The sequence below is a fragment of the Amblyomma maculatum genome, chromosome 11 (genome assembly GCF_055883805.1).
Source record: "Amblyomma maculatum isolate TAMU_Amacu chromosome 11, ASM5588380v1, whole genome shotgun sequence".
NCBI lineage: Eukaryota > Metazoa > Arthropoda > Arachnida > Ixodida > Ixodidae > Amblyomma > Amblyomma maculatum.
The window spans coordinates 1,667,943-1,694,559 of NC_139354.1; the positions used below are offsets into that span (position 1 = coordinate 1,667,943).

A 26,617-nucleotide genomic window follows, 5' to 3' on the forward strand; every position below is an offset into this window, starting at 1 on the left:
CCAGGTGTCAAGGTTGCTCAACCTGGCCACGGAAACATTCTGGCTCCGTGTATTGGAGGGCCTCCGCCTTCTGGTGCCTCGCAAGGTATCGGCATGTGGTCAAGGCATTCACACGTTAGGGGACGTCGACGTCCCGGATGATGTCTCCAGGACTCTGGCGCTCGGCCCCAAGTTCGCCGTACCACCGAGGCAAGACGCCGCAGGACTTCTCACCAGTGTCCGGGAAGTGGCAAGGAGGGCGACGTTGGACGAGAGTGCAACCTGTGTATCCCAAGGGTTGAAGGTGCGCTATTGTCCTGTTCCCTCCTCGTCCTTTGTGATTTTGAGCGCTTCACTGTATTGACGATTCATACATCAAACCGTGGAGGCGCTGCTCTACCGCCTTTCCACTTAATCTATATGACAGGTTAAAACCTAGGTTACTGTCTTGTAAAACCTAGGTACTGTCTCTGAGGAACCTGACGACGCGCCGCACTGTGCCGTGACTGCACTCAGCCTCCTTTCACCTGCGCCCGCTCCCCCTCTACAGACTTTTTTCCCCGTTCCATCGACGCCGATCTTCCTCCAGAGCAGCAAACTCAGCTTTCTACATCCCTTTCGCCCCTCCTTCGACTCTCATCAAAGTTCTTTGGGTCAAACTTCTACAGTCACTCATCGCATCGACACCGGCACCCACGCACCACTGCGACAGCGCCCCTATCGTGTGTCTGCAACCGAACGCCAGGCTATTGAAGAGCAAGTCGACCTAATGATCCAGAATGGCGTGATTCAGCCCTCAAGCAGCCCTTGGGCGTCACCTGTTGTACTCGTAAGAAAGAAAGATGGTTCTATCCGCTTCTGTGTCGATTATCGCCGCCTTAATAAGATTACGCGAAAGGACGTATATCCTCTCCCACGCATCGACGACGCTCGCGATTGTTTGCAAGGCGCCGAACTCTTTTCTTCCCTAGATTTACGTTCCGGGTACTGGCAAGTCCCCTTGGAAGCGGCTGATCGCCCCAAAACAGCCTTTGTAACTCCCGACGGCTTGTACGAATTTACAGTTATGCCGTTTGGCCTTTGTAATGCTCCGGCAACATTTGAGTGGATGATGGACACCATTTTGCGTGGCCTAAAGTGGAAGACGTGCCTCTGCTACCTCGATGACATTGTCGTCTTTTCTCGTGACTTTGACACACACCTCTACAGTCTGAAGCACGTTTTGACCTGCCTATCTGATGCCGGACTGTAGCTGAATTTGAAAAAATGTCGTTTTGCCGTCCGCCAGCTCACCATTCTCGGCCACGTTATTTCCAAAGAAGGTGTATCTCCAGACCCTGCCAAACTTCGTGCCGTAGCAGCCTTTCCCAAACCGACTTCCATCAAAGATCTACGTAGCTCCCTCGGGCTGTGCTCTTACTTTCGCCGCTTTATTAGGAATTTTGCTTCCATTGCTGCTCCCTTGACAGAACTTCTGTCCGGCAGTACCGACCTTTCGTCGTGGTCACCAGCGTGCAACGATGCCTTCAATGCTTTACGACACATCCTTACGGCACCGCCTGTCCTACGTCACTTGGACCCCACAGCGCCTACTGAGGTCCACACAGACGCCAGTGGTATAGGTCTCGGCGCTGTGCTCGCTCAGCGCAAAGCACGTTATACTGAATACGTGGTCGACTATGCTAGCCGTACACTCACGAAGGCTTCATCCAATTACTCTGTCACTGAAAAAGAGTGCTTAGCGATTATTTGGGCTCTTACTAAATTCCGCCCTTACCTCTATGGTCGCCCTTTTGACGTAGTGACGGACCATCATGCGCTTTGCTGGCTTTCCTCACTGAAAGACCCGTCCGGCAGACTGGCAAGATGAGCTCGTCGCCTTCAGGAATATGATGTCCGCGTTGTTTACCGCTCTGGCCGCAAACATCACGACGCCGATGCACTTTCCCGCTGCCCCCTTACAGCTGAGGTCGCGAGCCTTTCGTCTTCCAACGATTCCCCGCCATCGCTTCACATCAATGACATGCCGTCAGCGCAGCGGCAAGATCCTTGGATAAACTCTATCCTCAATTTTATCTCCAATCCTACAGCTGCTTCTCCATCGCGTGCTCTCCGACGCCATGCTTCCCACTTCGCCATTCGTGATAACCTCCTCTACCGCCGCAACTACTGCGCAGATGGCCGCAAGTGGTTGCTAGTTATTCCCTGGCAGCTACGTTCGCAAATCTGTAACTATTTCCACGCTGACCCGCAATCAGGTCACGCGGGCGGCTTCAAGACATACACTTATCTCCGGCTGCGTTACTACTGGCGGGGTATGTACACCTTTGTAGTCAAGTACGTTCGCTCATGCCTCACCTGTCAACGTCTCAAGCCATCTCCTCTAAGTTCTGCTGGAGAGTTGCTGCCGTTACCCAGCCCACCACGCCCTTTCCACCGCGTCGGCATGGATTTGTACGGGCCGCTTTCCTACAATGCGGCCGGCAACCGCTGGGCTATCGTAGCCGTTGATCATCTGACGAGGTATGCAGAAACCGCCGCACTTCCATCTGCCACAGCGTCAGAAGTAGCTTCCTTCATTTTGCAGCGATTTGTTCTTCGTCATGGCGCACCTCGAGAGCTGCTCAGCGACAGAGGACGCGTTTTCTTAAGTGACGTTGTGAAAGCCTTGCTCACCAAGTGCAACATTATTCATAGAACCATCTCCGCCTATCATCCCCAGACTAATGGCCTCACTGAGCGTTTCAATCGTGCCCTTGGCGACATGCTCTCTATGTACGTCTCCTCCAACCACTCAAACTGGGACCTCGTCCTTCCGTATGTCACGTACGCATACAATACCGCAACGCAGTCTACTACTGGCTTCTCTTCCTTTTTTCTCCTCTACGGTCGTCACTCCTCTGCTACAATCGACACCATACTCCCGTATCAGCCAGACATATCAGAGTATACACCTGCGTCTCAAGCAGCCCAACATGCGGAAGACTGTCGACAAATCGCCCGCGCATTCACGGCTAACACCCAGTACCGCCATAAATCCAAACATGACATCCAACACTCGACACCGCACTTCTTGTCTGGCGCTCTTGTGTGGCTATGGATACCTTCCAATGCCCCTGCACTGTCTTCAAAATTTCTTGGTAAATACCATGGCCCATACCGAGTTCTGGAGCGCACCTCTCCGGTTAATTATGTGGTGGAACCTGTTAAGCCGCGCCATGATCTACGCCGGCGCGGACGCGAATTGTTCACGTCCAGCGCCTCAAACCCTATTACAACCCTGCCGTCTTGCTCACGCCGTAAGTCGCCAGGATGTCTCCTCTTCGTCCCGCGGGTAATTGTGAAGAGGAAGAAGGGCACGAGGAACATGCCAGTCAGTGGACCTGACTGTGTTCGCTGCCGCTGTGTTCGCCGCTGATCTGCCCAGTCCTGCTGATCAAGTCCTGTTGATCTGCCGAATAAACCCCCCCTTCTTACTAGTGCGCGCGTGCGTGTGCACGCGTGTGTGTGTGTGTGTGTGTGTGTGTGTGTGTGTGTGTGTGTGTGTGTGTGTGTGTGTGTGTGTGTGTGTGTGTGTGTGTGTGTGTGTGTGTGTGTGTGTGTGTGTGTGTGTGTGTGTGTGTGTGTGTGTGTGTGTGTGTGTGTGTGTGTGTGTGTGCGTGCGTGCGTGCGTGCGTGCGTGCGTGCGTGCGTGCGTGCGTGCGTGCGTGCGTGCGTGCGTGCGCGCGCGCGCGCGCGCGCGCATCGTGCTGAACCATCAGTTGATCATTCGTGGCGAAATGCGAGTCACTTTTTACAGTAAGCACATGAGTTCGCTTTCATGACAGGGAACAGAAGCTGAATTTGAAGTTCCACTTACGGTAGCCGTCCGTTTTTCCGTGCCCAGTTGGTCAAGCGCGTTCTTTGCGTCACTGAGCTTCACCACCAAGCCGCTCGGCGACGTAATGGAGCTGGTAGCCTTCAGGGCATTGTTCTGCTCAAGCAGGGTGAAGTAGATCGGGTACGCCTAGTAGAAAGTGATGAAAATAACGTGGCCGGCGTCATTTCGACCACACAGTCGTATGACTAGCGACAAATATTTTTGATTATTATTATTACTCTCCGCTCCAATTAACTGGCTTACTCCTGTGAAGCAGCTCTTCCCCCCGATCCAGAAAAGGTTTATTAAGCTATGATTCGGCGCATTCAAAAGTGGTTAAAAGAGCCATAGCCTCACTTTGCCTGGAGTCGGCGCTTCAAAAGTCTTGCCCTCACAAAATGCAAGCTAGTCTGATTGATCAGGTTTTGAGGCTAGTAGCAGCAGGTTACCCAAAAACGGTCATATCAGCTGTAGCTGAGGCCATCCTGTAAAAAGAGAAGGGCACCCGAAGAAGAGCTGAACCCCTTTCTTCCAAGCCAGTTACGGTGCCCTATGTACACCGTTTGTCTCACAACCTTAGAAAAGTTGCGGGCAGGCACAACGTGCCCCTGGTGTTTACAGCACCCAACAAGCTTTCTAAGCTTTGCCCACGCATCACAGGGTGTGCCGGCGGGGGTTGCAGCAAAAAACACGTGTCGCCCTATGTGAACTGTGCAGTGGGAGTGGTTTACCGAATCCCCCTGTCTTGTGGTGCCTCATATGTTGGACAAACTGGCCGCTGTGTCAATGACCGGTTGAGGGAGCATGCTCGAAACGTTGAAATTAAAGATGAAAATGCCAACCTTGTGCGGCACATTGCTTCTTGTAAGTGTAGGGCAGGATTTGACAAGACGACGATTCTGGGCAAAAGTGGGAATTATAAGGCAAGACTTCTATTAGAGGCATATCATATAGATAAGCTATCCGATCGTTGTGTTAGCAATACATCTGTACACATGTACTCGGCGGAATGTGCCCTTCTAGACATGTTTTTGTGTTGACTGCTACTGTTTTATCTGCTCCCTTCTGCGCATGCTCGATTTTGTCATATATAAGCTGTGTACTTCGGCTTGAATAAAGAGTTGGTAGTTAGCGCTCGTCAAACGTCTTATGTGTTCTTCTTTGTCCCTTGTGTTCTTTTTTTTTGCGCTAAGTTTTTTACTTAATGGATCACCAACTAGCCCGGCAACATGCTCTCCTCAGCTCTTCGGCAATTACCCAGCCAATCATTGATCACATCAGGCCGTTCATTTGGAATTCTAATTTTGAACGCGTCCGTATTAACGTAAGGCCAGGATTTCAACTAGCACTTTCAAACATTAGCGAAAACAAGGAGGTGTAAGTAGGAATGAAATATTTTCATTTGCTTTTTTCAGCAGAACTAAAAGGCCCCTCCGACACGCAAATAACTTCGAACAATGTCACGCTAAATTCCGCATTTCATGCTGGCGCCCAGTGACTGTTCCTTCTGCCTATAGCCCCAATGCCAGAAGTGGCGACGCCTCTTTCTTTTCCTCGCAACATTACATTGCTTCAGTTGCATTAACCATATGTTCTATTAACAACCCGAGTAGGTAGATACGTAAATCAACTTCGTTCTTCTATTGTAAGTCAAGTGCACAGCTCTACTTTTCGAGGGCTAATAACGCCGACAGGTGAATACTGCGTTTGCAGACTATAAAGATTCACCTCCCTGAAGCATTGCTGCACGAGAAATGCGAGTACTTCTTTCCATGAAAAGCCGAACTTTCGCCCATTCGATCGGAGCGCAGAAGCCGAAATGAAAACTACTTCTAATAGTGAGGTATTTGAACTCTCTAGGATGAGAAATCTGAAGCATGGGCCCTACCGTAAAGTGTTGCGCGCTTAGGCTTATTTGCTTGGTGTAAAGACGCAGAGGATGATCGCCAAATATCTGGCTGCAAATTTTGAAAGCGATTAGAGAAAAAAAGTACATGTCGTGGTAGAATACAGTCCAGCCCACTTATAACAGCCGCAGATATAACGAACGCTCGCTTAGTACGAACGAGGGCGGTGCTACCGTCAAAATATGTATTGGGGCAATGGCACAGTGTCTCACATAGAACGAACTGTTGTGGCCTCAACACTCGGTTAGAGCGAACGCGAAGCGGTCGGGCCCCCGTAGTTGACCGAGCCGGCGGTGTTTGGCGCGGTTTCGCTCGACTGCGAACCCGCGGCAGGCGAATTTCGTGCACTTTGTGTTCCCCTGACACGACGCGAACACAAAGCTCACAAAGCGTCCCCCGGCGTTCCTTTGCGGGTAAAATAAAGTAAAAAGAAAAAAGAAAAAGCGCGCGTTGAAAAATGAAAATGAAAAAGCGCGCGCGCGCGGTGACGAAAGAGAAAGTGGCGCCGCCCGCGTCGCTGTGATGCATCCATGTGATCTGCGTCGACCAATCCGGAAAGTCAGGCGCCTGCTCTACCGGCTCAAACTGGTTCTCCATTTGTTGCTCCGTTGCCACCCCGCGCTGAGGGCATTGCGCCGTCGATTCTTTCTGTGCGATGGCACTGCGTTGACAACGCTGCCGCATTCGTGCCTTTCTCAGATCGGGGAGTTGAAGGCTTGCGCAACGCGCGAGCCCAAGGGCTTGACTTGCGCCTGGTGCGATGGAGGACTGTACGCCGACCTCTTCAGGTGCTAAAAGGAAAGCTGTCGACATCGCAACGAAGATGGCCATTGTTAATGAACTTGCTCAAGGTGCAAAAAACTGCGAACTGGTCAAGAAGTACGGACTGTCGAAATCGACCATTTAAACCATTGCTAAGGGCAAGGAAAATATTCTTGGTGCTACCGTGAATGCCGACCTTCGGAAGACGACCTACGCGAACGTTGCGGACGCACTGCTGAAGTGGTTCGCTGACGCCCGGTCTCGCAACGTTCCGATCAGTGGACCGCTGATGCTCTCCAAGGCTAAAGACTTCGCCTTCTCTTTGGACTTTCCCGATTTCAGCACAGGCAATGGATGGCTCCACCGGTATAAGGCTCGCCACGGAATTTTCAGGGCGGTCGTCGTCGAGGCCGCGTCTGTGAACAACGAGGACGTTGATGCGTGGCTTTCCGACAACCTCCCAACAATCACGAGCTATGCTCCACGGGACGTTTACAATGCCGACGAGACCGTGTTCTTTTATCAGATGTTGCCATCTAAAACGCATGCCTTGAAAGGCGACAAGTGCGCAGGAGGGAAGGACAGCAAGTTGCGCATAACCGTTCTTCTGTGTGTCAATATGGACGGCAGTGACCGGCGGCTTCCTTTTGTCATTGGCAAGTCACGTAAAGCCGCGATGCTTTGGAAGCTACGTGCCGTAACGCTACAGGAGCAATACAAAAGCCTGGATGAGTCGTGACGTATTTGCCGAGTGGCTTGTCGAGTTCGACCGCGACATGGCACGAAAAAACAGGAAGGTCCTGCTCGTGCTGGATAACTGTGCGGCGCATCATGTGCAGCCTTCCTTGAGTGCGGTGACAGTGCTCTTCTTGCTTCCCAATGCAACCTGCAAAATTCAGCCGCTGGATATGGGCATCATTCATGCGTTCAAGGTGTGCTACCAGCGGCGCGTCATCCAACTCTTGTTGATCGCGATTGATGCTGCCATACCAGTTCGCATCAGCTTGCTTGCCGCCGCTGAGATGTTGAAAGCGGCTTGGATGGAACTCACCGCGGAGTGCATAGAACATTGCTTCCGCAAGGCGGGTTTTATGGGCCCAGGCCCCGAGGACGCCATAGATCACCCACCGGAAGGCCGGTCGAACGAGGACTTGTGGCAACGCGTCGTAGACACGCAGCTGGCCGGACCTGACGTTGCCTCGGACGATTTCGTTTCTGCTGATGACGACGCCGACATTGCGGAGTCATGCACTGACGAAGCTATTGTGCGTGAAGTGCGAGCCCTTCCTGACTGCCCAGAGACCGACGAGGACGATGACGAGGATGCTGCTCTATACCGCCGGTTGCTGTGAACGCTTCAACCGCGATCGGTTACATCGCGTCGCTTAAGGAACTCGTGTGCAGCAGAGCCCTTGGCGATGAACATATTACCGCGCTGGAAAAATTAGAAACGGCACTGATGCGATCAGCTTTGAAGAAGCAGACATGCATCACGGACTTTTTTCAAAAATAAGGTTAACTTTCGTCTCGCTTGCTCTTTTTGCCCGTATTATAGGTGGTCCACTTACTACGAACTTTCGATATAACGAACAAATGCCGCGTGACAATCAAGTTCGTTATAAGTGGGCTGGACTGTATATAAGAAGAATTCATATCTGATGCAGCAGTCCTGGAAACGCGCCACCAGCAGACATTTCGTTCGCACTGCGCCCTCTGCGCGCACAATAACCTCATTGTCAGTCAGCCGGTTATTTCCTTTTCATTTTAAAAACTGATATTACATCATAGTGTTCATGGCTACAATTCGCCATTGTCGTTAAAACCAAACAAAATTAATGTATTAAACAATAAAATATCGTTCATCGCACATGATGATCAGTATTATCTTTTAAATACACTTATTGGCCACAGCAGGTGTCAACATACACCTAAAAAGATTTTTTTCTTTGATTTTAGAGCCTTGTTTTCAGTATTTGCCGAATCACTTTTAATACACCTGGTAAAGCATCCCAAAATTTGCTTGGAACATTCGACATTGTCCTTCACTTCAAACCATCTTCTCCATCCACATGGCCTGTCAATGTGCTCTTCCTTAGTTTCGGTGCATTTTCCTTCCGTGCCCTTTTCCATTTATTGCTTCCTCTTTCTCACACTTGCTCCGAATGACAGTTTAGCGAACCGCTACTGGGAGGAGTCATTTCTTGCCTATCTCGCGTCACAACCAGTAAGTGTCGGTTCAAGGATTCTAAATTGGAGTGTTTTACTTTGACTGTACAAATATTTATTCCCTAATTGAGACAGCAATTTTTTTTCTTCAGAGCACCTTTGTTATGAGTTACTCATTCGAGTAATGTTCTCGGTGTTCTGGGCAAGAGTTTTAAAAACAAAATTAATTATTGATCAACTGCAGGCAATTTAACTAGAAAAACCTTCTAAAGGAAGCAAACCGCGCTGTGATAAGGGACGAGCAAGAATACAGGGCAGGTGCTATTGCTTGCTTCTCGTCGTTCCGCTGTTTCCTTCAGAATGTACCAGCTAAATCAATTTTCCTTTTTGCTAGGGAAGTCGTCGGCTACAGGACACGAATGCCAAAAAACTGTCATTTAAAAAAGAAAACAACTTAAGCAACTGTGAGCAAACTAAAACAACCAAAACCTCGCAGATGTGAATATGGCCACTGGATTGGTTTAATTTGTAGGAGGTGGGAAAGTCCTTTGTCCTGCAACGGATGTTCTTAGGCTGACGATGATGATAAATGTCACCTTGGGACAGGCATCTGCGCCAGTGCTGTTTGGAAGACACGAAGAACGTGGCGGACGGCAAAGATGTAGGTAAAAACAGCCATGCGGATTTCTCAGTAACCGCATCAGTGCTTGCTTTGAGGAAATTTTCAATGTTCGTTTTGTTGCGGACTGAGGCGTGTAATATTCCTTTGTGGCGTGACACAACTGGACGATAAATGATTTCCTGGCCATGTCACCTGCCATAAGCACGCCCGTAATATTTCGCCCACAATGTGAACTCCAGCAACACTTACACTTAAGTTTCTGGTGAAAGGGTTTTTAACAACTTTACGTCAAGAAAAATTCTTGTTTGGACATCCTTTGGCGATCGCCGGCAATATCGATGCCCTGATATCATCTGTGCACAGCATTAATCAGTTTAGTAATTCAATGAGACCGTGTAAGTAATTTTGCTGCTATGAATTTATCTGGTGGTAACTGCGGCACAAAGCGAGGACATTTTTTCTTTTAGTGAGAAAATGATAAAATAGGGAGTCAATCTTTGGAAGATGGCTGATATACTTCGACTAGATCTAATTTCTCGTTTCGAGGTGAACATAGGTGTTCATGAATTATCTGCATTGAAAGTTCGCCACAGTACTCACGTGGACCGTGAAGGCAATGGAAGACTTGGCGATGTCTGGATGCGTCGAGAGATTCACCAGTGGCATGGTGACGTTGCACTTCCTGGGAAGGAGCGAGGTATGACAAGTCAAATATTGAGAAGCGTGCTATGGCTGCAGATTTGAGACATGAATGGATGTTTCGACTATAATTTTTTCGCTCGTTTCTCTGTTTTTTCTACCATCGAACGATAACTTTGACACGATAGCCAGCACTGACTTTTCTCTCATGCTGTTTTCTTACATCGAAGCCGTTCACACTCGAGAGCTCTTGTATTTGACCGTTTATCGCATTCATTTCTGCGTCATCTTTATAAAGAGAATTAAAATTATAGCACAATGTTCATTGCAGCATAAGGGTAACGCTCCTCTTAATTGCAAACACCACGTAAACCGTGCCAAGAACTGTCCATTCCCGGTAATGCCGGCTGTTTAAGCCGATTGTATTATTAAGACAAACTTTCGCGGTGCAGCGCCTAGCTCTAGCGTCACTTTAACATCGATATGTCTTGAGTTCACGAACTCGCAAAAAGCGGCATTGAGATCTGACCAAAGTTAAACTAAATAATTAGTTACAAATAATCCAACGTGATTTATTTTGTTTTATCATTAATAGCTAACACCTGAACAGCTAGGGCGATCGCCACAGCCACTCTTCAAATTTTGCTCTTCAATCTCGTTACGAAACTGACTCGTCTTTTGTGCCACGGAACTATTTAACCTCTATTTATCACAGGGGCAGGTTAGCTTTCCTCCTCAATACTTCATCGCATGTGCGCCAAGCTCTCATCTCATTTATCCAGAGATGGTGTTCAATGCAGCGCGTTTTACACCTAACCTGTGAAGAATGAAACCGCTTTCGCGTTATAGCTATTCATGCCCACAGTAAGTTCGAGTTCTGCAGTTGAAATTTCTGCAACAAGACCCGATTCTTGGCTATTTTATTATTTGCTAACTTTCTTTATTTTGCAGTTAACTGCAGCGATGTCGCTCCTAAGCAATCTGCCTTGAGAGTGCAAAACTAAAAATAGATACATTAACACGCGCTTGTGCCACCAACGTTAACTATGAGAACATAATAGTAAATAGTGGATATTGAGCCTTTTTCTAGGATGAAAGCCACTGAGTACCCAGCTGGGCCCCCACTCATCCCCACACTACCACTATCTATCACTCAAACACACATAACAGCGTAGATAGTAAGTAGGCCGTGAAACAGGTGACCATGTCACATGCTGCATCCCCGACAGTGCCTACTCGCCTAGTTACCAGCGGCCATATTTTATTGTTTCTGTTCCTTCCTTGCCTTCACAGAAAACCGAACAAGGGTTGAGGGTAGGCTTGTGAACTGAGGCTGTTCTTCGTGAAGTCACAAGTTTCAGACGCCAAAATTAGAAACATTAGAAAAACCAAAGCATGGACCGGAAATGCCGACACTCCGATATTCAACTCTTGGTTAGTATATGCACTAGTGAATGGGCGAAAGCAGCAGTTTTTTGCCGGGCTATACTGCAATGCGCGCTATAGTGACGGCTCTTGCCTCGAGACAGTGTCTCACAGATATTGCTTCAAAATAGAGGCTCGGTTTGATTTCTTACCTGAGCACCTGGCCCATTTTGTAGGTGGAGTTGAAGAGGGCAAAATTGGTGTTGCGGATGTAATTGCGCTCGCCCTGAACGTACATAGATGCAGTGACCTGTACATCGAAACAAAAAAACTCACATTTATACAAAAATAGAAGAGATAATCACGCATGATAAGAGAGTGGTTATTCCGTCACTTTCGTGCCCACCAAGTGATCCCCTGTATAGACTATACTAAACACACAGACAACTACTAACCAAATGCGCTTTTACCGCGCTGAAGTGAGAGAACAGGCACACTGAAGGCAAAATGAGACAATTTGGGCTAGGAAGTATATTTTAGTTTTGTACTAATTCATTCGACACGTTGGCAATGTTTTCTGCCCAGTACCGTGTTCCTTGCCCTGCAGTAATTACTGACACTGTTATCGGTCTTCCGACAGAGCCTATTACTTTATGGTCAGCCTCAAAAAAGCAATCCCTATCATAACCGCTCGACGTCAGAGCTCTGCAAGTTTCGTTGCCGGAAAATCCAACTCTATTGCAACAACCTGGTGCGCACGCTCTCCTGCAATAAATCTAAAATTCAAAGTTAGGAGAGGCTAATCCCGGTTATGACAATACAAGCGCACAAAGAAGTACTGGATTTGTTCAGGTTTAATGTCAATGTGAAAGCTTAAATCAATAGTCAGGTCAAGGTTAAATGTCATGTCAAGCTAAGTCATTGGTCAGTCAAAGGCTGAACTATAACGACCTTAGTTTGAATTACTCGCGAGATGTCACGTGGTTATGACGTCACAAAATATATTAGCCAATTAGACCGAAGTGGCACGATGTTCGACGGTGTTCGATTTTAATCCCGCCCTTACAAATGGAGAAGTTGTCCAAGCTGAAAGCACATTCCAACTGGATCATGCCATGTAATAATAATATAATAATAACTTTATTTCACCACCACAAAGTACATGGTGGCAGGATGCCTACAGTAAAAGCTGCCTCTTGGGCAGCTTGGCAGCTTGTGGTCTCATGATACTACAAAACACGCCGACCTATCAATGTCCGATCTTGTCATCTGCCGGCCGCGTTATGTGACTGCTAGTCATTTTTTTTTTTTTCAGGGTACAAGGTTGCTAGAATGAAGGTTCTTTTTACAGCGGCTAATGACATAATTCGCACTAATGACGTCACACAACTGGTTAACCAATCACGGCGACGCCACTCGCAATTCCCATGCTCGGTTTGGTGATCCTATGAGTGTGCTCCACAGCGCAGTAGTAATAGCAGCAGCTCTGCCAACACGTGTCGAACGTTTTGCCAACAGCAGCTCGTATATTGAATTCCCCCAAGGGAAATTAATCAGCCCACAATTGAATACATTCAACCCTGTCCGAGCGCCCCACATTCATAGCGTTTAGAAGCTTGCTTCATTTCATAAGACTCAGTGACTGCAACGGCTGAAGTGACCCTTGTCATACCTTTAATCCGCCATGAGAAATTGACTCCAACAACGGGCATCAACAAACCTTCTTGACGGAGGAAACCGAGACCGGAGCCAAGCCGAGACGTACGCTGTTGAGGCTAGCCGTGCACCTAATTCTTATGTCATGATCTGCGCCATCCACCAAATAATTTGCATGCCTAGCTTTTGTTTGCCCTAAATTAGGCAACGCGGGAGCAGTATGGAACTCTCGCAGTAAATCTATTTTCTCTGTAATGTTAGAACAAAAACACAAACTCGCGCTATGTGTTCATGTGTGTCATATTAGACTAGTCAATAAGCCTTGAAATCTTGAGCAAAGTTCATCTGGAAGCCAGACACAGAAGTTTCTTGATTTTGTGGACCTTTTATGCTTTTTTATCACCGGGTTTTATGCCGATCAATCCTGTCACCACCTGATCTCCCTCTCCAGCCAAATAAGTCCTCATGAGCCGTGTACACACAAAACATTTAAATAATCACCACTCACATTTGGTGATTTTTCTTGTCATCTAGGGACAGAAATAATTTATAGCTGTACGCCGCGAAACATATGAACGCCATTCATTCTACGAAAGCCATCGTGGCTACCATTTCCCAGCTGTCACGCCGGTACGACCCCCATTCCCCTCTCCAGTAACAGTAACGTCCCATATTTGAACTATCACGAACAATAATGAGGAACACGAAAACGGCAACAAAAATGCTATTCACGCGTATAGCATTCTTTCAGAGAACTACTTCCAGTAGAAAGCGCTGTTGCCTATGACGCTATATTGTTAACGGATACCGTCTGCGGCTCCCTTCATAAATCTTCGTTCGCATTTTTGATCCCTCAGTTCAGTTCAGGCGTTCAGTCGTGTCCGACTCTTCGTGACCCAATGGACCATGTCACGCCAGGCTTTCCGGTCTCTCACTATCTTCTTAACATCACATAGCTTCATCTGCAATGCCTCGAGAATGCCATCTAACTATCGCGTTCGCTGCCTACCCCTTCTCCGGCGACCCTCAACCTTTCCCAACATCAAATCTTTCTCCAGCGACTCCTCTCTTCTCATCAGATGACCAAAGTAGCTGAGCTTTAACTTTAGAATTTGACCCTCCAATGAGCAGTCAGGGTTTATGGTCGACAATATCGACTGATTTGATCTTCTGGCAGTCCAAGGAACTCTTAAGAGTCTTCGCCAGCACCACAATTCAAACGCGTCGATTCTTCGGCGGTCAGCCTTTTTCACAGTCCAACTCTCGCATCCATACATCACAACTGGAAAGACCATAGCACGGGTTATACGGATCTTGGTTGGCAGACTAATGTCTCTGCTCTTTACTAGGCGGTCAAGGCTAACCATTGCTCTCTTTCCCAGAAGCAGGCGTCTCCTAATTTCATGGCTGTAGTCTCCTTCCGAGGTAATCTTGGCGCCCAAAAACAGAAAATCTGTCACAGCTTCCACTTCTTGGCCATTGATGCTCCAGGACTTGATAGGGCAAGACGCCATGATCTTCGTCTTTTTAATGTTCAGTTTAAGCCCAAACTTCTCACTCTCTTCTTGTACGCACATCAGAAGTCTCTTGAGTTCCACTTCACTTTCTGCCATTAAAGTAGTGTCATCCGCATATCTAAGGTTGTTGATACGTTTTCCAGCAATCTTCACTCCAGCTGAAGACTCGTCCAGACCGGCCTTCCTCATGATGCACTCTGCATAAAGGTTAAATAGGCAGGGCGACAGTATGCAGCCTTGCCTCACCCCTTTCTCAATCGGAAACCACTCAGTAAGACCATGCCCAGTTCTGACTGTGGCCTCTTGCCCTTCATAAAGGTTCCTGAGGAGACAGATGAGGTGAATTGGAACTCCCATCTCTTGGAGAGCTTGCCTGCAAATCGTTTAATCATTAATCCCTCGATTAAAGCCTCTATTTTCACCCACGTGCTCATTGTCATATAGTCGTAAACTAGCACCTTATGTGAAAGTCAAAGCCCAACTTCAACCAACCTAGCCATACTAGCGTGCCTACGTGTCCCATAGAGCTAGCGGGTCTGACTCGAGACTCAAGAGTCCCGGGTTCGAATACACTTTCCAAGCCAACTAGGACATGTTATGCGCTCCCGTGACGTCACATAAGCTGTCACCCAATCAGTGTCCAGACATGTCATTTGCAAACTATCTTCTGTCGGAGCCAAGCACATGACTTTCATCTAAAGCCGACAACGCCAAGTCGTATTTTCTGGAGGGCGGGGCCTTTCACACTGCTGTCACGGTAATAAGGCGCCCTGAACCTTAATAATGAATTGACTTCGAATGCTGCACCTGTAGAATATTCGTTGGAGCGCTATCAACGCGAAATTCTTATGATAAGTAAACACTTGTATGCATTACAAAACAATAGTTCCTTAAGCTCATATGTTTTGATTTGGTTTGTAGGGTTTAACGTCCTAAAACGACTCAGACTATGAGAGGCATCGTAGTGAAGGACTCCGGCAATTTCGACCACATGTGGTTCTTGGATAAGCGACCATGAAATAAATTCACGTGTCTCGGTGAAGGCCCAAAAACTATAACGCTATTCAGTTACGGCTGACCACAAGAATCTACCGCCGCTTGACCAGAGAATGTGCATCATACAGACAGGTATTTGATGATAGCCCAGCGGTAAAACCAGTGCTTAACGAACTATCGCAACTCACATTGTCAAGAAGATTGAGGCCCGCTTCGCCACCGTATTGGTACGGGTAGCATATGTAGTTGGCCGCAATGACACCGCTCAGCATGTAGACTATGCTCGCGGGAACCATGAAGGTGGTGAATATCCACATGAACAGGGTGGACCTGCAGGAAACCGCGCTATATTGGGCACATTCGTGGTCGCTTGCTGCAGAGGAAAGAAAAAGACCATAAGCGCCTCAGGTACCCTCAGACGTCAGCATTAAAAAGTTGCCACACCTGACGCCATGCTTTCGAACGCTGTTCATTGCGCAGCTCATTACCCAGTTAATCATCGGAAGTTCGTCTTCAAAAGTTTTCATTTTATTGCCACTATAACAACGTTGCGGAGCCATACAATTTAATTTACAGCTCTATTTATTGCAATAGGTCTTCCACATAGGTGCCTATGCCATCTCTAGCTAAACAAATTGCAAACTTCAACCGAACGTTTTTATAGAGCTGCATTTTGATTATAGGGAAATCAGTAAGTTTCGTATTTGATCTTTTGAGCCAAATCAAGGTCTCGATGTTGAACACAACCACGACTGCTTCAATTCGGAGAAAAAGAATCACAATAACAAGTGTTAAGAGAGGAACACTCCTTTCCAGCATTTCGCCTAATAAACCTCATGTAATGCCAAAGCAGTCTTCAATTCTACATTTTCTTGTTTATTCTACAAATACATGGATGAAGCGCCTCAGCTCTTCTGGCCAGCTCGGCGCTGTAATAATGGTTACCTAGATGAGCTCTCTTTCAAGTACGCATATTTCACTGATATCAGCAACAAAACTGTTCTCGACGTTCGGAAGTTAGTATAGATAGTTGAATAAACGAAGACTGCGAACTTCACATACGTCCAGCGGGACAGGCGTTTAGAAGAAGCTCAAGCACACCTCTGCAGAACAGAAATGCAGTTATATTAAGCTTTGCACCCAAGTGAACACATGGTACAAAAAAAAAAAAAATCTCGCCCACGGTTGTGCGCCTTGCAACCCAGTGCGACTGCTAGGTACGTTAGCGACCGCTAGTACAGTTTGACAGGAGATTAGCCTAGCTTGATGGGGGATTAACAAAGGATTGAACACGGTGTCGTGAAAACCTCACGACACCGCTGGCTCGGCGGGCTCTTTGCAAACACATTCGACGCTTCGCTGACGCCACAGCCGGCAAAGAACAAATCTGTCACAAACTTCGGAGGAGGGCCAGCATCGCAGGTGCGGCAGAAAATTGGGTAGGCGATATGAGATTAGGAACTTTGCGGAGATAAATGGACCACAGCTGACAAAGGACCAGGATAAGTGTAGAAATAGTAAGCCTAGCTGAGCCCTGCAGTGGGTATAGTAAGGGATAATGATGGTTCGTGAAGCCCACAGGCGGAATTTTGTAGGAGAGAGCACTGCTGAAGCAGGGGACGTTTTAGATCTTTAAAAACGTGCACATGTCATTTAGAACCTGACCATTTCGACTCACTGCGTCTTGATTTCAGTGATCAAAACTTGTTGCTGCATTTGAGTACCGCGTCCAATTCCACAGCAGGCGGCAGGTGTAACAGCACGTATATATGCTATTCTGTTCCTGTTTCAGTAGTTATTAATGCTTATGGAACCACTTTGAGTAGCATAATATCGAACCGTATGCACAGTTTAGAACTAATATTAGGAGCAAGAAAGCGTCGTTAACGTCATATACTGTGAGCAGGCTTATTTCTCGAGCGATAAAGTATCTGCAAGTGAAACTACCAATAGGCGCAGCCACCATCAGTCTCGTTTACGCAATGTAACAATAAGACAGGTGATATTATTTCAGCAAAAATCTTATACCAGTTGGAAACTTGTTTTAAACCTCCGTTATTATTCAGTTTAACATAAACACAGCTCATATGTTTAGGTTAAATTGGTATATCATTACATCACATGAGGAATCAGAAGTTCTCATCTTCTGACATGTAAGCGTGATGCGTCAACGTGTAGGCGTCTTCCTTTACCTAAGAGTAGACGTATTGTTAGGTGTCTAGAAAATTGGAACGTACCCATCTCTTCACCATAAGCCCACTGTGGTGGCTCAGTGGTTAGCAAGCTGGGCAGCTATACCAGGTTCGAACGCGACCGCGGCGGCCGCAATTCAATGGGGGCGTTCGTGTGCTGTGCGATGTCGCTGCACGTTAAAGATCCCCAGGTGGTCATTCCACTACGGGGCCTCTTTCAATCTTTCGCTGTCGCCTTCCTACGTTCTCTTACGACGTGGTTCGTTCGCAGGGAAGTGTGACAGATACTGCGCCTTTCTCTATCTATAAACCTATCTTCATTTCATATTCCACCATATTAATGGAGACGCTGAACTATGTAACTCTAGAAAGAGGCGAGACATGACCCTCAAAGGCAGCCCTTCAGTCAATGCAGTCAAACGATTGTTATTAGTGACGATTATTCTGTTAAAATGGGACGCACGCCTTTCTCGCCCTCTTCTTTTTATTTCTTCTCTATTTTCTCTTCTGTCCGCACGATGCAGCAGAGGTGGCTAAGCTACAGAGCCAGTAGCAGGCCCGTGCATTTTCTTTTCTTTCTTCCTTCAGTTAAACTGTGGCTAATCCCCTAGCCCCTTCCACTCCTCGGCGTGTTTTACGGGGTTCAAAACTGGAAACGAGTCGGTTCCTGCACGTGCGAAAACTAAAAAAAAAAAAAAAAAAAAAAAAAAAAAAAAAAAAAAAGCCTTGAAGTTTCAAGTGCGAAATGGTCTAACCAGCCTGTCGAAAGACGTAAAAGGATCTATGTCACTGATGAAATTCACTTCTCAGAGAATCAGTGCAGTCCTGGGCAAGTCCTGATTTTCGGCTGACTTTGCGAGGAAAAAAAATCACACTACCATTTACAATGGCGACAACAACATGGCAACCGGCCGACAGTCTTGGCTGGAAGGCCTCGACCCTTTCGTTCTTGAGCCGTGTTCGACAGCACCCGCGTGTCGAACGGAGCTATTGCTTTCTCCTTATTTCATTCCCATGTTATGCCTGGCCGCAACGCTAACGTAAACGACGGAACAGAAATGGGAAACATGCGTTTATTTGCTGTTGCAGTCAAACTACCAGGAACTGAATACCGGGCAAGAAAAACTTCAACTGCAATCGTATAATGTTTATACGATTAAATCAGCAGACGGGGAATTTTTTCTAGTGAATTTTCTTTTTTTTTTTTTTTGGAGACAGCATTTCTGGTTTTATGTCATTTTAACCTTGCTGTGAGTAAAGAATACATGTAAAAGAGGCAACTCACAAGACGAGTGTGATGCCTGCCTGGTTGGAGACGAAGCCTCTTTTGTTGGGCGGGATCTCAGGGTCGTGCACCCAGGTGCCCACAGCGTAGCTGAAGGCGGCCAGTGCTTGTAGGAGGCAGGCGCCGATGCACAGCTGACTGATATAGTCCAGGCTGAGAGCAATTAAAGAGTCATCTAGCGTGTTGACAAAATACAGCCGCTGGAGGCCTGATTCGCATAGCGCGTTTCTGTACAACACATTGACAGCAATAGCTATTAGCTCCAACGTCAAAGCTCAGATGTTAGCGAAATTCTATACTTACGCTACTTTATTGCGTTGGTCGCACGTAAGCAAAAAAAAATCAAAATGAGAATAAATTGAATTTGAGTACCTACGTAACCTTGGTCGAGTCATAATGAAGCCTATCCTTTCAATTGCATTTCTTCTTTATCGTCCACCATGTCACAATCACTTGAGAAGGCCTCAAGGAGAAATAATTTAGAATGAAATCATCGTATACGTTTCCGGTCGTGACGTAATTCACATAATCTGAGTGTTGGTCTAGGTTTGTTCTCTAGCAAAGCTCCTCCATTCTAAGCCCGCAGCCGTGCGTAAGGGTGTGGCTTTCTATTTTCAAACCGTCAACAAATGAACGCGAGACGATTGGATGGGAATCTCTCACCCGTATTCAAAAATGTCATCGTAGAGGCTTAGTCGACCAAGGACGTCGAAGTCGGAAATGGGTGGAAACTTCGCCGCCGAGACCTGAAAATACAGACTCTCTTAACGTAAACGAGCATACGTTTACAATTATATGACATCACTGTCTTTGCTACCATTTAATGCCGGATTTATTAAAGCGTGAGCAATTAAGACTATTACATATAAAGTATTCCTGAGACGGTTCATTGGCAGAGCACAATAAAAAATATGGAGTCTGTGTGTAAATTCCTGCGCTAACTGCCAGGCCGAAATACGACAGATCTCTTTCAGGATCGTGTATGTAATACAAAACTTTGTCATCTAATCGCATCACTCGGAATGGGTCGCCATTTTTCATACTGCTGCTTCGCATGTTGCTCATGGATAATTACGAATAAGGGCTGATGCAATAAAAAGAATCTGCAGCGGGTTCCGTTTCCGAGCCATTTTATTTACCTCAAAGCGCTAGGAAATAGGATTACCATATCATTCCCTGAACAAATAATCGTAATAATCTGCGGGTGCTAATCATTAAATGTTACACGGGAAGCCTTACCATTTATTCATTTAAAAAATATATAATTCGGATTTTACTTGTCCTGGCGGGGAAGAGAGGGAGGGGGGCAATGCGCTTATCTTATGAAATAAATATGCTTCTGGTGCTAATCGCTTTGTTTACATATGACAAGGATCGAAATTCGCTCCTCAGATGCATGCTTCTGCTTGAGAGACATCAAACAATAATATGATGTATAAAACTAACGTTTAATTCCTACCAAAACAGATCTACTAGGACCCTCGGTAATTTAAATCGAAACAAGGCAGCCCAAGCTGCCTTCTTTCGATATTTTGCGCAGAAAGTTCATAACAACTGATTAACAAGTAAGCAGTTAATGTGCTAACGCTAATAGAAAAACAGCAGTATGTGTTGATTTAAGTCGTCACTCTAGATTTCACGCAGCGTCTTCCGTCAACTAAATTTTATATTTTTTAAATGGTGCCGCTGGAATTAACTTTTTTTTTTTATATACAAACATGAAATGTAGCAAAAAATAAAACGTTATGTTATACATTAGGCAGAGTTCTAAAGTTCATTTCAGTAGAACTTTCATAGTTTATGATACGATCAATATCATCGCAATGATCTCCCCAGAGCTTTGAAATTTGAGGAGGGGGTGCACGTTTTCTTTTTAAGTGAGCATCTTCACAAAGCCCTATTTAGTGCTACGGAGTTACTCATACATTTGATGTACCGAAACGTACAACACAACGAACTAGAGCAAGCGTAGTAACATGAATACGGTAACTAACGTTTGAGTAATTGCTGCACGTGTACATCAAATAATCGATAGGCTTATTGGGGAAATCCTCTATTTGAGTATTTGTCACCGGCTAACATGCTTATTCTACTTCAATTCGTTTCGCATTGCTGAAGGGAAGAAATATCGTCACCTCGACTGTACCCACTACAGGGCGAAGGCCTGTCCCGTATTACTGCAATCAACCCGGTACTGTGCTAGCTGCGTCCACTTCACCTCGGCGAACTTAACCTCATCCGCCCACCTAGCAGTCTGTCGCCCACTAATACGCTTTCATTTCCTTGAATTCCAATTTGTTATTCTTAGCGCCCATCGGTTATATCCTGTCTTCGTATTACATGCCCTTCTATTCTTCATAATTTCCACTAGAATGTCATTAACTCGAGTTATTTCTCTGACCCACCGCGCGCGCTTCCTATCTCTTAACGTTAAGCCTACCATTTTCTGTTCCATAGGCCATTGTCCTCAACTGATGTAGAACCCTTTTCGTTAGATTCCACGTTTCAGACCCGTAGGATACTGCAGGTAAGATGCAACTGTTGTATACCTTCCTCTTGAGCGGCACCGGTAAGCTGTTAGTCATAATCAGCGAGTACTTGCCAAATGCACCACATCCTAATCTTATCTTTCTAGAAATATTGCAGTCATAAGAGCAAAACAAAACTCCCCGCTCAGAAAATTGACCTCGAAGTTACTTCGCTTGTTTTGAGATATATAAAACTACGAAGGAAAATATATGTATATATAAAAGCCATTGACACCAAGAACCGCTCATGTGACATATTTGAGTGTTGATGAGTGCGAAATAATGATAGCAATCTGAAAATTATTTATTATAAAGTAAAAGAAAAACGAAGTTGAAGGCAGGATTCAAGCCCACATAATGATTATAAATACAATTTTTCACTACTTTTGCTACAAAAAGGCAACCAGTAGAACCTCTGACAACATTTCTTAATGGGGTGACTAAGATGGCGCTCCTTCATTGTAGACAACACGCAAAACACCCGGTAAAGCGGATGCATTGCCACCTGAATTCACCACATATGAAGAAATGTTTCCTAAACAAACGGCATATTTAGCTATAATATTGACACGATAGAGTTCAAGATCCTGACTGCAGCAAATCCAGTGTCAGCTGAGTGTCGGTGCTACAGTTGTGAGCAGAAAATCACGTGACCTGTCTTTGGCCGAGAGTAATTGGCAAGTGCCATGGCCGGAATATGTGAAGTTGGCCGGTGCTTTTCCATGGGAATCGAGACCATTCGGCATTCGTGTGTGTGTGTATATATATATATATATATATATAATCAGAAATAGTTGATCACAACTGAATAATACATGTAAAATTGACCTGAATGAAATAAATCCATCGTTATGATTTTAAACTCTTGGTGATTAATTTTATATATATATATATATATGCATCCCCGCAAGCACGATCGTTCAGCTCGGTTAAAGCGAGACTCCATACATAAGTGGCGCTTAGTCTCTCACAATTTGTTACAGGGTATGTGTGGGAGAATGGAGACACAAATGTAATTATTAGTGGTTAAACTAAAACAAAACCCATCTGAGCGACAGATGATCAGTAGCAGAAGCAACTGATGGGAAGTTCAGGGAGCAAAATAACACCCTAGAATTCAAAGCCAGTCTGCTTAATAATGAAAATTTGTCACCACATTGAGAACTTATTTGTCGCGTTCCCCTTGGCTGTCAATATATAAATTTAAAAAAATAAGCAGATTGGGTAAATGCGCAACGTATCAGCAATCGCAGTTCAAGTGAGAAGAACGGGTACAAGGACGGCGGTAAATACGTAATGTCGAAAAAAGTTGGTTGATTGGTTGGTTTATAGGGTTTAACGTTCCAAAACGACTCAGACTATGAGATGCGCCGTAGTGGTCGCTCGGTGTATGATGTTTAACTTCCAAAATTATTCAAGCCATAAAGACGCCGTAGTGGAGGGCTCCAGAAATTCGGCCTCCTGATGTTTTTTAAAGCGTGCACTGACATCGCACTGCACACGGGCACCTAGCTTTTTGCATCCATCGAAAAGTGGTCGCCGTTTCCGGAATTCGATCCCGCATCGTTGGGCACAGCAGTCTAGCGCCTTAACTACCACCACGGCGGGGCCTGTGTTAAAAGGCATCGATGGCACGGCCATACGGCATACAGGTTATAGAAGTCTGAAAGGTGAACTAAGCTGTATATATGAACCTTTTGAAACTGAAAACTGTTCTGTTCACGCACGTAAAGAGTAACGCCAAGGATAACTGAAAGAGAAAGGGCAGACTACCCTGCTTATATTTCTTTTTTGTTACATATTGAATTGCCCCGCCGGGGTAGCGCAGTGGTTACGGCGTTCGACTACTGTTCCCAAGGATGCGGGATCCAATCTCGGTCTCGGTGGCAGCTATTCGATGGAGGCGAGGAGCTATGCGCTCGTGTGCTGTGCGATGTCAATGAACGTTAAAGATCTACAGGTGGTCGTAAGCTTCCGGAACCCTCCACCACTGCGTCTTTCATAGCCTGAGTAGCTCTGGGATGTTAAACCCCACAAACCAAACATATTGATCTGAACTTTGGCTCTCTGACACTATTTTGATAATGCGTTAAAGCTGCATATATTGATAGCGAAACACGGGACTATCATGAAGCCATTGTGATAATGACAATATAATACTTGGTTCACAGGAAGGACCTGTCACACTTGTTGCCGTGGACACCTAAACCGCGCCGTAAGGGATAGGGAGGAAGGATAGGAGAAAGGAGAGAAAGAGGAGCCTTGCTTTTAAGAATAGTCTCTCTGCACAGGTTTCATGGAGAAGTAGAGTTATGGGACTCACTTGCGAGATTAGGCTGCCTAGTTTTGTGGTGGCGTCTTTCCAGACAAAGCTTGGCTGCAAATCATTGAAGGCCGGACCACCTGCGGCAGGCGTAAAAAAAAAATTATTTATAAAATTCCCCTCGTCTCCTTGCAGACAAAAAATGAGGCTGACAGGTAGTCTAAAATCTGCGCTTTTATCGATGTGAGCAGAAATATTCTGCAAACAAAGACGTTAAACCAAGCACAGCTTCGACTTGGCTCAGCGGTTTACTTTTCACCTCGAATATACTAATAGCAGAGGCAGGAATTGCCACAAACGGCTATCCACAAAGGCCGAAAGAATTTAAAACAAGAGTGCTTCGATAAGAAGAAAATGCGACAAGCATTTTCTGAAAAATAGGCAATATTCTATTCCTAGCAGCAGGGATGACATGGCGGCGAACTAGGAACAAACTGTCCCTATGTTTACTTGTTTGTCCTTAGGTCTAGGGGACTTGTTTCTGGGTCTAGTCGGTCGAATGTTTTATTGGAATCTCCCACTGTTAGGTTTGTAAAACGGTAATACTCATTCAGTTATTACTCCACCTTCGGGATTCTCCTACAACTGACCGACACTGTTCTCATTTCTAGTTATTGATAAATTCGCTCTCCCCCTGCTATCTGATCTGCTGGCGTCCTGGTTTTCACAGTTGGTAAAGCAACTTCCCCGTAGATGAGGCAGTTCTAGGTTTGAAATCCGGACCAGGACGAATTTTTCTTTAACTATGAAGTTCCAGAGAAGTGGCAGTATGGCTTCGCTTGAAGGGATGTCAGTGATTAATTACTCCCTTATGATTGTCTCTAGACAGTTAAAATTTTCCCCTTTAAGGACTTGTCTCTAGATCTTGGGACATGCATGCCTAGGTAATACGTCGATAAGCTATGACGCCACAATCGTTCGCACATTTCCTTCACACAATCCTGTCACGGTGCTCAAGAGGCAAGAAAGGCTTGCGCCTTAATACGCCACAAACATACTCCATCTGGGCGAGGTCCGAAAGCTTTGTGTGGGGCGAATCTACAAGGCAGCGTCACAAAAAAGAGGGGGCGTGTTGTACAAAAAGTCATGTTCGCTAAATAAATTGGTTGTGGTTTAACAAATGGCCATCCCTAGTAGAGTTGCTGAAGCAACATCTGCGGCGAACGCGGCGGCTACACCTCTGAGTCACCGCACCGCGGATGAGTCGGCGGTGGCCCCAGCGCGCCAGCTGTGCACCGTGTGACGTCACTCCCTCCTGCCGCATGCGCAGCTGGCGTGGCGGCGGCGCCCCCAGCGGAGCAGTCGGCGGCGGCTCAGACGCGGCTCTCCAGCTGTGCTCCGTGTGACGTCACTCGCACCTCGTGCATGCGCAGCTTGGTTCATCAGGGGCTCAGCGAAATGGCTCAGCGACTAGCGTAGTGTTGCTTCCGCAACAAAAAAGGCCACAGCCGTGCCGGATAGGCTGCTGAGACCGCCGAACGACGAGAAGCCATACATACTATAGCCATTGCCAAGAAGCCTACCACGCAGTAGTAGTAATAGTAATAACTTTATTAAAACAAAGAAGTTCGGGACATGCATGCCCTGGGCCCCCGCACGGCCCGACTACACTCAAACGTTCATGTTTTCATGACGTCGGCAGCCCAGTATGTGGCGATCTTCTGCCGAACCGGGTCCTCAGAGTGCAGCAGGGTCTCCCAGTCCTCCCAGGTGGTGAGGTGCTCCAGACCCCGCGGGGGAGGATCCGCCGGGCATTGGAACAGGATGTGGGCGAGGGTTACAATGGGGTTGTTGCAAAAGGTGCAGGAGGGATCGATGAAGGTGTGGTGGTAGCGATACGTACTATAAGGGGACGGGAGGGTGCGCGTCTGGAGTCGTCGCCAGAGCGTCTGGTGGCAGTTATCTAGAGATGGGTGAGGTAGGGGTAGAGAAATCGCTAGGCCCGATAGGCCTGCGTTAGCTCACTGAAGGAGTGCATGCGATCACACGTGAATCCCGGATCCGAGACCGCCGGGCAGGCTTACGCATTGGCGGCCTCGTTACCGGGGATTTCCGGAGTGCGCAGGCACCCATATCAGCTCCACATGGCGGGGCGGGTAGGCGGTGGGCGAGCTCAGTATGCTGAACGCAGAAACGTGAACTCTACCACGCGCAAAATTTAGTATCGCAATTTGAGAGTCAGACATTATGTAGCGTGATTCCGTGTGTGCAAGAGAATAGGCGACGGCTGCTTCCTCGGCTGCCTCCGAGGAGGTGACCGAGGGGAGGGGGACAGTAGCAAGAGGTTTCGGGAAGAAATTGGTGACGGCCAATACCGCTCCCTCATTCGTGCATGCTGCGTCCACCCATACGGTGTCCGTTTCGGAGCTGTATTATTTGTGGAGCACCTCTACTCGGGCTCTACGGCGTTGCTCGTGATACCGGAAGAGCAGGTTGCGAGAGAGAGGCTTGATGAGAAGGTGAATGGGGCGAAGTATGGGAAGGCGAGTAGGGTCATTCGTTGGGACGCGAATGTCTGAAGTGTCCAGGATATGGCGACCGGTGGATGTCTTGGTGAGACGCAAGTATTGAGCTTGGCGATGGGACTCTAAAAGCTCCCCAACTGTGTGTTGTGTAGGCCAAGCTGTAGAAGGCGTTCTGTGGAAGTATTGATTGGGAGATTTAGGGCAATCTTGAAAGCCGTGCGCAACATGACGTCCAAGGCGTCCGTTTCCTGCCTGTTGAGTCGGAGATAGGGGACTGTGTATAAGAAACGGCTGAGGACGAAGGTGTGAATTAGACGACATAGGTCGTTCTCCTTCATGCCACTATGATGACCCGA

At 46.8% G+C, this 26,617-nt stretch overlaps 1 protein-coding gene across 1 annotated transcript in view; it reads right to left on the reverse strand.

Moving 5' to 3' along the window:
- LOC146172641 (uncharacterized) overlaps window positions 1–26,617 on the reverse strand; it is a 90,803-nt gene that overhangs the window by 42,361 nt on the left and 21,825 nt on the right. Inside the window, exons 5-9 of the mRNA XM_084584320.1 lie at window positions 19,609–19,691; window positions 15,657–15,798; window positions 11,512–11,609; window positions 9,896–9,977; window positions 3,839–3,985 (exon numbers count right to left, since the gene is read on the reverse strand). Coding sequence (XP_084440446.1) covers window positions 3,839–3,985; window positions 9,896–9,977; window positions 11,512–11,609; window positions 15,657–15,798; window positions 19,609–19,691 — 552 coding nt within the window. The remainder of the gene's footprint in view (window positions 1–3,838; window positions 3,986–9,895; window positions 9,978–11,511; window positions 11,610–15,656; window positions 15,799–19,608; window positions 19,692–26,617) is intronic.